The 14,503-nt window shown below is 35.8% G+C and overlaps 1 protein-coding gene across 3 annotated transcripts in view; it reads right to left on the bottom strand.

Moving 5' to 3' along the window:
- Positions 1-14,503, bottom strand: part of GALNTL6 (polypeptide N-acetylgalactosaminyltransferase like 6) — a 463,438-nt gene that overhangs the window by 257,502 nt on the left and 191,433 nt on the right. For all 3 annotated transcript variants that reach the window (XM_065665243.1, XM_065665244.1, XM_065665245.1), the window contains one exon: positions 4,840-5,006. In XM_065665243.1, coding sequence (XP_065521315.1) covers positions 4,840-5,006 — 167 coding nt within the window. The remainder of the gene's footprint in view (positions 1-4,839; positions 5,007-14,503) is intronic.

Here is a 14,503-nt window from a genome sequence, read left to right as displayed (position 1 = left end):
ACAGCAGATAACTGGAACTGGAGTTCAGTTACTGACTAAACTGAGCTCCAATCAAGGAGTTACAGATTGCTTTTGCAGACTGACTTGCACATAATTAATCTGGGCTATTCAGAGGTGTGGCACAAAGCATATGGTACCCGATATTGAACAGTATCATACTCTCAAATGAGTAGTAGCACATAAAACAGAGCTAGGCAAGGGGACAGAGACAGAATAACAGATGACAAAATGAGTAGAGACTGGCTTATCAACATGAAAAAAAAGTTCCCAGTTTCTCATTTTCCATCAAAACACCAGTTCATTGCCAGTGACAGGAACTAGTTCTGTCCTGCAGAAAGGTGTTGGCTATCTAGTTCACCAATTTCATTCTGTTATTTCTGGCAAATCTGATTGACTTTCTCAAACTAAAAAACTCTTGGCTGTGGCATTGCTTATTTTTAATTTTAATAGCTGCTGCACCAGTTAGAGAACTGTAGGGGTAAAAATACTTGGTAAGGGCACATGATGTGTTAATAACAGCACACAGGCCTGACTATGCTAAAAAAGTCATTTAAACACAAAAGGAGTGAAGTTTCATGTACAAATGTATCATGTTTTAGCAACATGCATGAACTCTAACTAATCATGTGAATCTATGTTCCCCAAACTTTTAAAACATTAGAATTTTTAGCATTCCTTGTATTTGCAAGCTGCTCCAGAACATGACCAATGAAAACTTGCTTCTTTTATTATTTTGCCCTTTTCTCTGAAAGTTGCCCATATCCTGCTTTTTGTCATGTTTTCAGGGATCTGTCTGCCAACAGACTGTAACTTCAGAGCAAACTATGTCAACAATAAGCACCGCATCCATAAATATAACCCTGCAAACCAGCACCCTGCCCCCATTTCAAAATCCTCTCATACTAGAAAAAAACCCCAAACAAACAACAAACCTCTCAAACCCCCCATTTTCCACAAGTCTCATTTTCCCAGAAAGCAGGCTTACAATACCAGAGCTGCACACAAAGCCACTGCAGAGATACCTGACACAGATATATGGAGGTACCTCCAACATAAATATGTTCAATGTCCACAGCAGGTGACATTACAGAAACTGCTAGAACTTTAACTTACACAGTTAGGAATACAGGGCTTGCATGAACCAGGTATTGGAATTACTATGCAAAACCATCACAAAGTCATAAATATTCAGCATACCTTAGATTGCAAAGGTATGTATATCATTACTCGTTTTTTTTTTTTGTGAAAAAGCTACAGAACTTGAATATAGAACTGAGTGCTCTACATTCTGAGTATAGAGTGGAAGTCTCTAGCCTCTACAAGACCTGATTCTTAAATCAGCTGGGAAATGTAAAGTGTCTGCCAGAACACAGCATAGCCAGTTCCCTTACCAACAGTTTTCTAAGGCAAACTAAGTTGAAGCCTAATACTTACTTCTTTATAGAACTTGTTAAGTGACAACATATTTCTTTCTTGCATGTTAATAAATTCTAGATTCAGTTTCCGTTCATCTTGCCAGTACACCATGATTCAGCCATTTGTGTTTACAATGTAAATCAAAAATGTTACTTTTGTTGAAACAAAGAGGTCCATTAATTTGATCAATTTTCTCCCTTCCATTCCTTCTTAATTTTAAGTATATAAACTCTCTACAAACTACATGAATATAGATATTTTGCAACTTTGGGTACCTATATTCAAATCTACGCTGATTTCTGTCACAGATGATTTCTTATATACATGTAGGGCTTTTTGTATTAAATTTATCCATAACTGAATACTGCACTTTGAAATTTCATAACATTTGCTTGCCTCCCTCTTAATACCAAGTCTCTAATCTGCATTATATAGATATTTCGAAGGTGCAGCTGTCCTTTTATAACATCTAAACTTCATAATTTATGGTGAATATTATGCATGAACTATCTAAACCTTTTGGTTTTGATCACAAATTTGAAGAAGTAAATATGAATAAAATGAAGGCACTCAAGTAATTTTGCAGACAAATCAGCAAACTGCTGCATACCTGGCTGTGCACTAAAACATTTTCATCATCTGTTATCAAATGTTCTTTATGTGCATTTCAGTATTTATATTTGCAATACTTAAGAAAACTAAAAAGCTCCAGCATTTTTAGCCATCTTCCACACAGCTTTCAAGTTTGTACTTTTTGTCATCTACTCTATTTCCAAGAGGGACTGGCTTTTCATAACAACTTCTTAGACTTTTGTAAAAATTAAAAGTTTGATTAGTAGAACATCCTAGAGAAAAACATTTGCCATTTGACCACTACTTTTAAAAAATAACAGTGCTGTTGAAATATCCCATTTTCACTTTCAACTACGTACGGATATTTAGGTTCCTATCAGAAAACTCTGTTCTTTTCACAAGAAGTTTTGGAACAAGTAAAGCATACACAATATCACTTAAATGGTACATAACTGGTTTGACAAAAGAAAGTAATTGCCATTTGTCAGCTATGTGACACATTAAACTTCATGGAGAAATTATAAAATGAGAAAAAGGGATAGAGATTTATTACTAATCACTGTACTGCTTCAACACTGCAGTAAAATTTGCTTGCAATGTTTCTATCAGTTTTGACAACAACTAAACACACATATTTAATTTTTTATCTAATCTGTCCTCAGTGTCTTTCACAGTGCTTTATTGAGCTCATCAATCTAGGATAAAGCAACTAAAGGGTGAAGGATTAATAACAGTAAAATAGGCATCTATTTAATCACTCTGAAAAAAGATAATTGTGTGAACTGGGAGAGGGAGAGATATCAGTCAGCATTCTTTCAACATAAAATAACCCAACTGTATTATGGCTACTTCATGAAAAATTAAGAAGAGTACAAGAAAATGATACAGCCTCAGTTATGTACAATTTAGAGGATCTCTAAAATACAAGAATAAAATCCAATTCAGATGTGCCAAAATGATTCACCCAACTTGAAATTCAGAGGTACTGAATTCAGAGTAGAGATGCCAATACATGTTTCTTGTGTGTTTGCTCTTCCCCAAACATACGAGAGCAAATATGCTACCAAATATGCTTAAATTCAAAACAGTCAAGCATTCAAAAATGCATTTCTTATCTTTATTTTAATAATACTGAAATCCAGATAAGTAAATCTTCATAATGGTTCAATGGTTCCAGACCCAGCTCCATACAAGTCTTTTTAGTAAATTTCTTTCAGATTTTCAAACCAGACATTTATGTTAAGCATTTGCATGCTATATGAACCACTTCATCCAGCTGAAAACTGTTCAATTGAAAAGTTATATAGGCTTATATAACTGGAAATTAAGATGATGGAGATTTTTACATGATGGAGATTTAAGGAATTAGTATTACAGGCAATATTTACTCCCTAACAGAAGTTAAAATGTTCCCTGCTTACTGGCACTAATTCTTTTTCTAGTAACTGGAGAGTAGATACGCTTTCTAAAGCATTAACACATTTAAAAATATATCAACAGTAATCAGTATGATCTTCAGTAAAAAAATGCTACAGTATCACCATATTGAACAAACATAGCCTCAATAGCAGTGCTCTCAATATAAAAAGCATTTTTACTTGTCAGACACCTCATAAAACAAACTTACAGGCTTCCCCATAAGTTGTTTATTACTAGAGAATTGTTAGCCTGCAGGAAAATTGTTGTGGTACTTCACAGTTCTTGTTTTGAAAACTTTCATCCATGGTCTATATTTTTATAAACATAGAATAGCCAGAACTGTACTCACTTTACAATTTCAATTCAATTGCATTACAGATAGAGAGGCAGTTCGTCAAAGGACACTTTGCCACTAAACCAGCAAATATGAGAGGGTAAGATAGATGTGTGCAGCATTAATCTTTCTAACCCCTGAAATATCAAGCTTAAAATCTTATAAAAATGATTTCACTGCAGTGCTCCCTCTCGGTCACCCAGGGACTTCTCACACTAGTAGTCAGAAATCTGATCCTGTTAAGTTGCTAGCTGAGAAAAAGATTCTACCTAAAACATTAGCAAAGAAGACAATACTCTCTTTCGTTTTCTATCAATCTGCTGAGAACAAGGGCTACATACACACTAGCAACTAATATTTCAACAGAAACAACCAAGAAACCCCATACACCGAGAAGTGAAAGCTCTTCATTCTTGAAGTCATAAAAGACACACTGAAATTTGAAATAAAACCTATTTCCCAGTTCCGTATCATTGTTATGGATTAATTTACCTGAGGAATTGTTAAATTTCACTTAAGGAACTTAGGGCATTCATTCCTTGTGTTGCATTCTAGAACTAATGATAGAAGTCTTTAAGTGATTGCAGTTTTCTTACCTTTACTATATATAGATAATGTAAACTTTGATTAACTTTTCTTAAGCAGTTTTTCACATTCCATTCAGAACAGTCTCATTTCTCTGCATGGCTACTTTACACTAGTATATGAAGCTCTCTAACTCAATAAAATTCCAGGATTAAAATCTAACAAGTTGCATCCCAAATGGACAAAAGTTAATAGGTTTGCTGCATCAAAGTGAAGCCTAAGGAAGAGATGACAAAACACTAAAACTTAAAGTATTTCAGAAATAATATAGTTTCAAAATACTGTATTAATAAGGCCCAATGAACAGTTCACAGTCTCTTCTCTTTGACATGAATTTCAATATTCATGCAAAGTAAAACAAAAGACACTTGTACACATTTATCCCAGATAACAATCAAGCAGTACCTCAAAGCAAGCAGTCCAGCAGGCAGACTTTTCACTTTTTTTCTTCCCTTACACGGACTACAGCACATTACAAAATTCAATTTAAAGCAAAACCAGTTGGGCCTTACCTCTGTCACTGAAGTCATCCACAAGAATGATTTCTGCTATCAGGCTATCTGGAGTGCGGTTGATAATACTGTGTATTGTTCGCAGGAGTGAAGTCCAGCCTTCGTTATGAAATGGGATAATTATGCTAGTATTTGGTAGCTTTTCCAAGTACACCTTGTGCTTACAGCTGGAGAGACAAGAAAATAATTGTATAAGCATACTGAAAAGTCTGAGTTGGCATATACTGTGGGCCATTCAACCATCATGGTTTCTGGCATGAAATCCAGCAGTGTAATCAAGTGGTACTTTCATATAACAATAACTAGTTCATTTAAAATATTTATATTGCTTATGATATGCAATACATCTGAACAGTGACCAAATTTAAGTGGAATGAACAAAAATAACAAATCACTGGTTTGAATTAAATTCTTTTCCTTCACTGAAAACTTTATCTTGCAAAATGACAGAGGACACATCTTCTATGACATTACTTCCAGAAAACAAAACCTCTTATCAGAAAGAATTCTGAAACATAATCTGAAACAAAAGAAAGTCTGTAATTATTTCTTTTTTTGTCCATAGTATAAAAAAAGAACTGTAAAAACAGTCTACCACAAGAGAAACTCTATAGACAACAATTCAGTATTATCCTGGGTGATGCGTGCTTATAGCATGTGAAAGAACAACATCCACAAATACAACCCCAACTTCACAGCTAGGTATCCAAAATAATTGCTGCTATTAGATATGGAGATAAACCGACACATGATTTTCAAAATGCAGACTGATACAAACAAGAAAATGTAAACAACCTTTCATTTTTCAAAGGAAAGCACTGCACCTTCAGCATTTTAATGGAATGGCATCTATGTAATATCAGTGCTTAGCCTTACTGTTTTCAGTATTGAGTTGTTTACATATTTGTGCAAAACACCCCATTTTTAAAAATAAATAATGGCCTTGCAATTCAGTTTCTCCTGATAGCTGAGAATATTTCAAAACTAACATTCAGGTTAATGGAACTGATAGGATTTCATCTTTCATGTTTTGTTGAAAAAGGGGGGGAAAGGGACACATTTCGCTGCTGTTAATACACCGTGGCATTTTCAGCTCTGGGGACAAAGTAACTGAAAGATTTCTCATTCTGCACCCAGATAAGGGTATGCCTACAAGCAGAAATGTCAACCTTGTGATAAACACACAAAAACAGAAAAAAAAAAAAAAAAAGAAAAGAAAAAGAGAGATGATGGTGTAAAAGTAAGACCTGCAACTTCTAGGTTTAAAAAAAGGGTCGGTATCTTTGATGCGTATCAGAAAGAATAACTATGCATAACAATTACTGCTGTAGGTTATAATGTTGATTTACACATATTTGCAGCTTAATTTGCATTTCCACTTATCTTGGTTTTGGCTGGGATAGAGTTAATTTTTTTCCCTAGTAGCTGGTACAGTGCTGTGTTTTGGCTTTACTCTGAGAATAATGCCAATAACACATTGATGTTTTAGTTGTTGCTATGTAGCAATTATCCCCATCAAGCACTTCTCAATCTCACATGCTCTGCCAGTGAGGAAGGGCACAAGAAAGCCAGAAGGAAGCACAGACAGGACACCTGACCCAAACTAGCCACAGGGGTATTCCATACCACAGCACATTATGCCGCGTATAGAAACAGAAGGAAGTACCCGGAATGGACTGATCATTGCCCGGGTTGAGCTGGGTATTGGTCAGCAGGTGGTGAGCAATTGTACTATACATCACTTGCTTTTCTTGGGTTTATTCCTCTTTCTCCTTTTCATTACAATTATTATTAACAGTAGTAGTATATTTTACTTTGGTTTGTTTCAATTATTAAACTGTTCTTATCTTAACCCATGGGTTTATCTTTTTTCAGATTTGCCCCATCCCACCAGAGGCTGGGGTAGGGGGGAAAGCGAGTGAGCAGCTGCATGTAACTTAGTTGCTGGTTGGGGTTAAATCACAACACACTTTATAAATGTCACTTACAAATCAATATTTACTAGCTCATTGTACAGCTACCACACTGACAAAGTGTTCCAAAGATATAAGAAAATGCTCACAGCTACTACAGTTGTATTTGCAAAATATAAGCTGTTACGTAGTTGTGAATAAGCGACCATGTTTTTGGATGTTTTCTTAAAAAATTAGATTTAAATTTGTAATTCAGACAGTTCTTCCTAAGATATGGCAACAACAAATTGAATGAGAAGCTATTTGCAAAAATAATACTTTTTGAAGCTTTTTAATAAGCTGTTTGCTGGTAGAACAGATATACCCCTTGGAAAATGGACAGTCACTTTGCAAGAATGAGAAGTTCTGGAGAAAACAGTACTCATTACCTAGTGACAGAAAAGTCCAAGCATATATTCTAACATTTTGGGGGGTGAAAGGGGGAATAATCCACTGCAGCAACAGAATTAAGTAAAAATTCTTTTGCTTATCTGTAGGTAAAAGAAAGCTGTCAAATTAAGAAAGTCACCTAGCAAACCCACCAGCTACTGCTGGCAGCTGTTTGCCAACAGTGATGCTTCCTGGACTAGAACAAGTGCAACTAGTATACGTGTACTTATTATGCTATTCTTCAAAGTACATTTGTAAAATGCTACAAACTCCCAGTAAGTATGATTTTAAAAATGAATAAGTTCTCCATCACCATAAAACCCTAATATAACACACAACCCTCCAAAATACTACAAAAAACCCAAGAAAAAGAATGCCACACTTCAGACTACAACTTTCAAAGGGTAAGGGTAAAAAGTAGTAACACTCAGAACATGCAAATACATCAGAATGTTGCTTATTTCTAAACAACATACCTTTTGAAAAAGATTGTACTGAAATTTGTGTATTTGCATGATCAATATTATAACCTCAAATGTATATGTATGGGAAGGTCATTAGATTTGGACACACTCATTGATGGTTCCAGGGTAATTGCACATCTGAAGTGATGAGAAGCAGCAGCAACATTGATGGGCTTGGCTTTAAACTAATTAATTCTTCCTACAGAATAGATTTTTCTATTAAACTCAGAAGAAAGACACACTTACAAGACAGAAAAGAAAAACACCTTACATTTTCTTAACACCTCCACCATTCCAATTTGACCTTTAATCCTCATGTTATTTACTTTTACTTTGATAGTGACTGCAAAGGTACCTGGCTATGTGAACAGATTTCTAGTAAGAGCCACAAATCACCAAAATGATTTTTCCTACTTTTTTCAAATAAGCTGCTCAGATTCTCAAGTTAATAGAAATGGAAACTTGAATTTCATCATCTTCTATTGTTAAGACAGTCTCTAAGGTTTCATAGTGGTGCCCTACTTGCCTTTCTTCAGCAAGGTAAATTCTGCTCAGTTTTACCCCTTGGTCTCTGACATGAGACTTCTAACTTAACAGAAGGTCACTGTGTTTTAGAAGATGTGATAGAGAAATCCATTTTATCTGAAGTTCTATTCAGCATTATCTAAAGCAAGGTATAGCTGGCTCTGTGCTGTGATGGGCTGCAGGACAGATCTGATAGATAGCTGTAGTGTTCAGAAAAGGCCCATGAATTGTAATAAGGACACAGAGATCCACTGCTGAGAATTTGATTTAACAAGAGAATAATCATATACACGTGCAGCATTTGTTCAAAGTCCATCAGTGTGGTTCTTCATATTCTGCATAATAGAAATGATGCCAAATACCCTGGCTGTAACAAGACTACTTGGAAGCAGAGTAATATTGCTTCTTGTAAGCCATTGCTAGTCTTCAATGTGATCAAGTCTTTGTGCATAAAAGAAAAAAAACTAGTAATCATATCACTAGGTCAGAGTACAGTCCACAGTCAAACTATTATTACATTTAAACTTATTCATGTGTCTACAAAACAGAATAAACCAGTCTAGGTAGATGGATGATTCATGTATTAAGCAGAAAAGTTTTTATATGCAACAGTAATTAACACAATGATAAATCTTGACACACATAGAGTTATCTTATCTAATACTTCAATTCACCTGCGTTTTAGTGATGATAATGACATTTAAAACCAAGAAGTATCAGCAAGTTATTAGACAAGCTACTAGAAATATACTTTTACCATTAACTGCAACAACTTTGCCTCAGCATCAAAAAATTTTAGAAGTGTTTTTTCAACACTTTTCTCATAAAAAAATTCTGTGGAGTGCATTTACAGAAGCGCTGACAAAGTTTGAACATAGCTTAAAACTAACCTTCCTTTATTATTCATGCTGATTTCAAGGTTCCAACATACATCTTAATAAATATCTTATTTTTCACCCACCATAAAGAAGGCACAGTTTCAAGACTACATGCTTTTTGCTGTCACCAAAATAATCCAAACATAACAGTGTTTTAAGCATTCCCAAGCAAAATACAGACTGATTTTAATATGTCTACTCTATAAAATTAATCTGGTTAACAGCTTAAATACCCTGTGGAATGAATGTTTTAAAACTGAGATTCCTGATTCTCCAAAGTAGTGAGAAATTATTATACCAGAGACTTTTATATTTCCTGAAGAATGCAATCTTACCAAAATTTATTAAAATAAAATATAAAGCAATATTTACTGTAGAAAGAAAATATGCTATGTATAAAATAAGGATTAATATTGCCATCAAATTTTAACAGTTTTTAAAATGAGCACTAATATTCATTAGGGTTTTTTTTTTTTTAATTATGGCATACGTTCAGTGAAACTGAACTGGCTTCCTACAGAAATACTTGAAATACATCTGAGCAAAATATTTTTATTTTTCAAAGACTCAGAATTTACCATTTACTTCTAAATTTCAGCGTTCATATATCTGAATCAACAAATTGGGAAGGGGTAAGGCAACAAAGAAACAACAGTATGTACCTAGGACTCATTGCGGGATACTATTGAAGGGGGAAGAATAACCCAACAACCCAAACTAGAAAAGCACTAATAAAACCTTAATAGGATACTACAGATTGACCTTACCAAAATATTACAGATGCTTTCCTAAAGATGCGGTTATTTTTGCAATTAATGTATGCAAGCACAGCACATCACCACTTATTCGTGGAACAATGCTGAATAAGAGGTTCAATAGCTAAGGTTAAGAGAATGACAATTTCTTAGCACAAATGTTAATAGATTTCTTCAAACTTATAATTAAATAAATTCTTAAATCTTAGAATAATTTCTGTTTTAATACAGAAAATTATATACAAATGTCTTGGTAGAGATACCTAGAAAGAAATTAACTATGATAAGCAATTGTCATCCTGCTAGGTAGGTAGCTCACACCTGTATTTTCTGACTGAACTTACTACATTAGCATCCAGAAGAAAGGGAGTTTAGAAGAGAACATGCAAAGGGCATTACGTACCTCCCTCACACAAATACTCAGAATTATGAAATAACATTAGCAATTTTGACTTTGCCAGAAAAATATTTTGGACACAAACCCTTGTTGTGTAGGTGTGAAAAAAACCTGACACCAAATGGTGAATTTTCTGATGAATCACATACAATGACATTTTCAAGATTATTATCCTGAATGTAAAGTTATGAACTTTGATTTATGCTTTCAAATATTGCTATCCTTGATAGGTTGTGTCTTTCTTTCCATGATATTTCATACCTTGAGATCTGATATTTCTTATCAGAGAATAAAACTACATCACTAAATTTGTCCCTTAAAGAGTTTCATATAAGATTCTTTTAAAAACAGGGGCATGAGCTGTTCTCAAATTAATTTTAAAAGCAATAAGTACCTCTTCACTATCTCTGGACAAAGAATCTCTCTCTTCCCCTTCCATTATAAGATAGACTACTAAGCACTAATCATATGTATGATACAAGTATGTCATTGAAAAAAACAAACTCTGAAAGCTTCACAATACTTTTTATTATACACACCTACCACAGAGTTGCCAGGAAATGATGAGTATGAAATCAAAGTTCTTTACTAAAAGCTAAGGTGGAATTTATTTGCAAAAAATCTGTATAGTGAAATATGTTAAATATATATATAATTGACAAAGTGGAACTTTTCACCAGTTTGTGTTTGTCGTGGTGCTCCTAAAGTTTCTCACAGCTGAACATTTGCACCCTGGAGTTCAAGGCTTTTTTATAAAAACAATACACTCGTACACTTGCCCTTAAAACACTTAATACTGGTTTAGTTATTCTTTTGAGATATAAAATTCTTCTACTGGGTTGAAATAAGAGTCAAACCCGAGTTTCTGAATAAAACAATTTTAGAGCCAATTTCGAAGTTGCAGGTAGACTTTCAGAAGGCTAAAGGAATAAGAAGAAGTTCCTTTATTCCTAAAATACTAACCTGGCTGAGGAAGAAAAAAAAATTGTCACAGAAACATCTGGAAGCTATTTGCAGCAAGCACTAATAAAATACAACTTGAAAAGAGGACCAATCATAAAAAGAGAAGTAGTGAAAGGAGTTAAAATTACACTTTGTTATTCACTACTGAAAGTCCTAAGATGATTATGATTTCATTTTGTAGGTTAGCCTACTCTATTGGGCAGAAATAAAGAAACAGCTTCCTTTTACTTCAAGGTATAAGGATAGTTCTGTTTAATTCCCTGATGAGTATACAAGTAGGAAGAAAAAAAAAAGTCCTAAACTATCATACTAGCTTAAGATGCAGAACTGCAAAATTCTCCATCTTTACAGCTTCTCTGTTAACAGAAACACGCAGAAATCCACTACCTCTGTAGAAGAGCAAATGGAAGAAAATGGGCTTCTAAAGTGATGAAAAAGAAGAGCAGGGCTGGCACCATTTCAGCCACTTTACAGCAAAAGCTGATTCATAAAAGCAGCAATGTGTTTGACCCTGTAGATGTAACAATAATATTTTAGGCACATTAAGGGATGGAAATAGCAATGCCTTGGCCAGTTACCAGGCTCTGTGCCTTCTAGACACAACAGCCTTGTAAACCGCCCTTTCTGATAGATAAATAGCATAGGAGGAGTTAACTGACTTGCAGGTATCCCTTTGCTGCATTTAGGAAGCAAGGTAGCAGCCTACTACTGCAGTTACTTGATTACAAAAGTCGCCCACCTCCAATTTTCTCCTCATTCATGAAGTGCCAAAGAGCAAAAACAGAAAGAGATTTTCAAGCTTCTACCCCTTCTCCTCACTGCACCATCCCACACCTCCCCCTCACCCTGGCTTTGTCAGCGCATGCTTTCTTAGCTGAGCAGCATTTTCAGATCTGACCTTTTCTATCCTTTATTAAACCAACTACAGCACCCGCTGGGTTCCCAGTGGGAAACTACTACTGACAAGCCCTCTATAAACTACCAAGATAAAACATTTTCCAGTGAAAATTTACATAGTATGTGTCTTAGCATGTCAAAGTACTCAATTCACAGCAACAAGCTTCAGTTGCACCTTGTTTCTGTTCCAATCTAGCTTTGTCAACAAAGCCCAGTGAAGTAGTGGTAACTAGTAATTTCTGCTGCCATCTGACAAGGCTGTAAAATTAGCTTGGGTGTGAACTGACGGAGGGAAAAGTAATCTTTATTTTCACAGTGGCTCACAGCTGGGAAGCAAGCAGACATTACTGGGTACACGCCTCAATAAATGTTACACCACTTTTCCCTACTAGAACAAATAAGCCTTCTCCAGAACATTATTGCTATTTTCACAACAATTAAAAAAAAAAGAAAGAAAAAATCAAATTCTACAGCAGTGTCCTTGTTTCCGCTGGAACATATTTAATTTTCTTCCTAATAGCTGGTAGTTGTTGCTAAGTAATGCTTACCCTGATCAAGGACTTTTCAGTCTCTCATGCTCTGCCAGGGAGGAGGAGCACAGGAAGCCGGGAGGAAGCAGAGACAGGACACCTGACCCAAAGGGGTATTCCATACCTCAGCACATCATGCCCAGTATATAAACTTGGGGGAGTTACCCAGAAGGCCCAGATCTCTGCTTGGGTCAGGCTGGGTATCAGTCAGCAGGTGGTGAGCAATTGTATCGTGCATCACTTGTGTTTCTTGGGACTTATTCCTCTCTCTCTTTGTTGTCTCCCTTTTCCTTACAATCATTATTATTCTATGCTATTTTGTTTCAATTATGAAGTTGTTCTTAACCCACAGGTGGTTTTTTTTTTCTCTGCAGGGAGAATGGAAGGTGAGCAAACAACTGTGTGGCAGTTGTCAGGTGGGGTTAAAACACAAGCAGAAATAGTCTGCACTACCACTATTAAACACACAACAAATAACACTTCTTGGAAACTAAATAAGCAAAGCCTTGCACTCTTTATGTAGGTTTTCTTCAGTATGGACTTCATCAAAGCTGATAGACCTGAACTAGGCACTTGTTACTTTATGCCATAGCATGGTTAGGGTTGGAAAGGACCTTAAGATCATCTAGTTACAACCCCCTTGCCGTGGGCAGGGACACCTAGCACTAGACCTTGTCACTCAACACTCTCTCCAACCTGACCTTGAACACTGCAGGGGGGCTGGAACTAGATGATCTTAAGGTCCTTTCCAACCTTAACTATTCTATGATTCTATGGAGCACTTACCACTTTTTTGGGCAAGCTGTTCCAGTGCCTCACCACTCTCACATTAAAAAACTTCTTCCTTATACCTAATCTAAACTTCCCCTGTTTAAGTTTGAACTCTTTCCCCCTTGTCCTGTCACTACAGTCTCTAATGAAGAGTCCCTCCCCAGCACCCTTTTAGGCCCCTTTCAGATACTGGAAGGCTGCTATGAGGTCTCCACACAGCCTTCTCTCCTCCAGGCTGAGCAGTCCCAACTTTCTCAGCCTATCTTCATACAGGAGGTGCTCCAGTCCCCTGATATTCATTGTGACCCTTTTCTGGACTTGCTCCAACAGCCCCATGTCCTTCGTGTGTTGAGGACACCAGAACTGCACACAGTACTCCAAACAGGATCTCACTAGAGCAGAGCAGAGGGCTTGACCTGATGGTCACACTTCTTTTGATGCTGCCCAGTATATGGTTTACTTTCTGGGTTGTGATGTCAATTTGCAGTCTCTCCATAAGCACTGCATTTCTTTGAAAAAATCCATCAGTGAGTTTGCCTCAGTTGGTCCTTAGAACCAACAGGTGTCTCTAACCAAGCAAAGAACATGAGAGGCAGATAAGCCTGAAGACACAAAGCTCATCTGTGTTTGCAAAGCTTGGTTTACAAGACAGTGAGGTATAAAACCATAATGGAAAAATCTTATAAAAAATTATAAAAAACCCCAACAAACTCTTTTACATGCTTTAAGAAACTTTTCTACTCACCCATAGGTATTAAATTTAAGCTTGTAAAAAAGAAATGCATATAGAATTTTATACCATCTCAAAATCCCTCATAAGCAAGCCTACATCAGCAAGCATCTTAGTACTATAATTATATTTCAGCTAAACCTTGCACTTTATCACCTATGAATTCAAAAATATCATCAAGTAGCCCGATTTATATAATATACACACCCCCAAACCACTTGTGAGAGAGACTACAAAAAAAGAAACTACAAAAACATTGATGTACTCATAAATCATTCTCTCACACCAAGCACACTTATAAGATCAATAAAACCCCTCTGTTTTGAGTCTAGGTTCATCTTCCTGGCTGAAGGAGAAGAAACAGGATTAGAATCTCAGATTTTTGCATCTCAAAGTGCATCTTAAGCATGCT

This window comes from Lathamus discolor, chromosome 1, assembly GCF_037157495.1.
Source record: "Lathamus discolor isolate bLatDis1 chromosome 1, bLatDis1.hap1, whole genome shotgun sequence".
Taxonomy (NCBI): Eukaryota; Metazoa; Chordata; class Aves; order Psittaciformes; family Psittacidae; genus Lathamus; species Lathamus discolor.
This window is presented reverse-complemented; position numbering and strand designations above follow the sequence as displayed.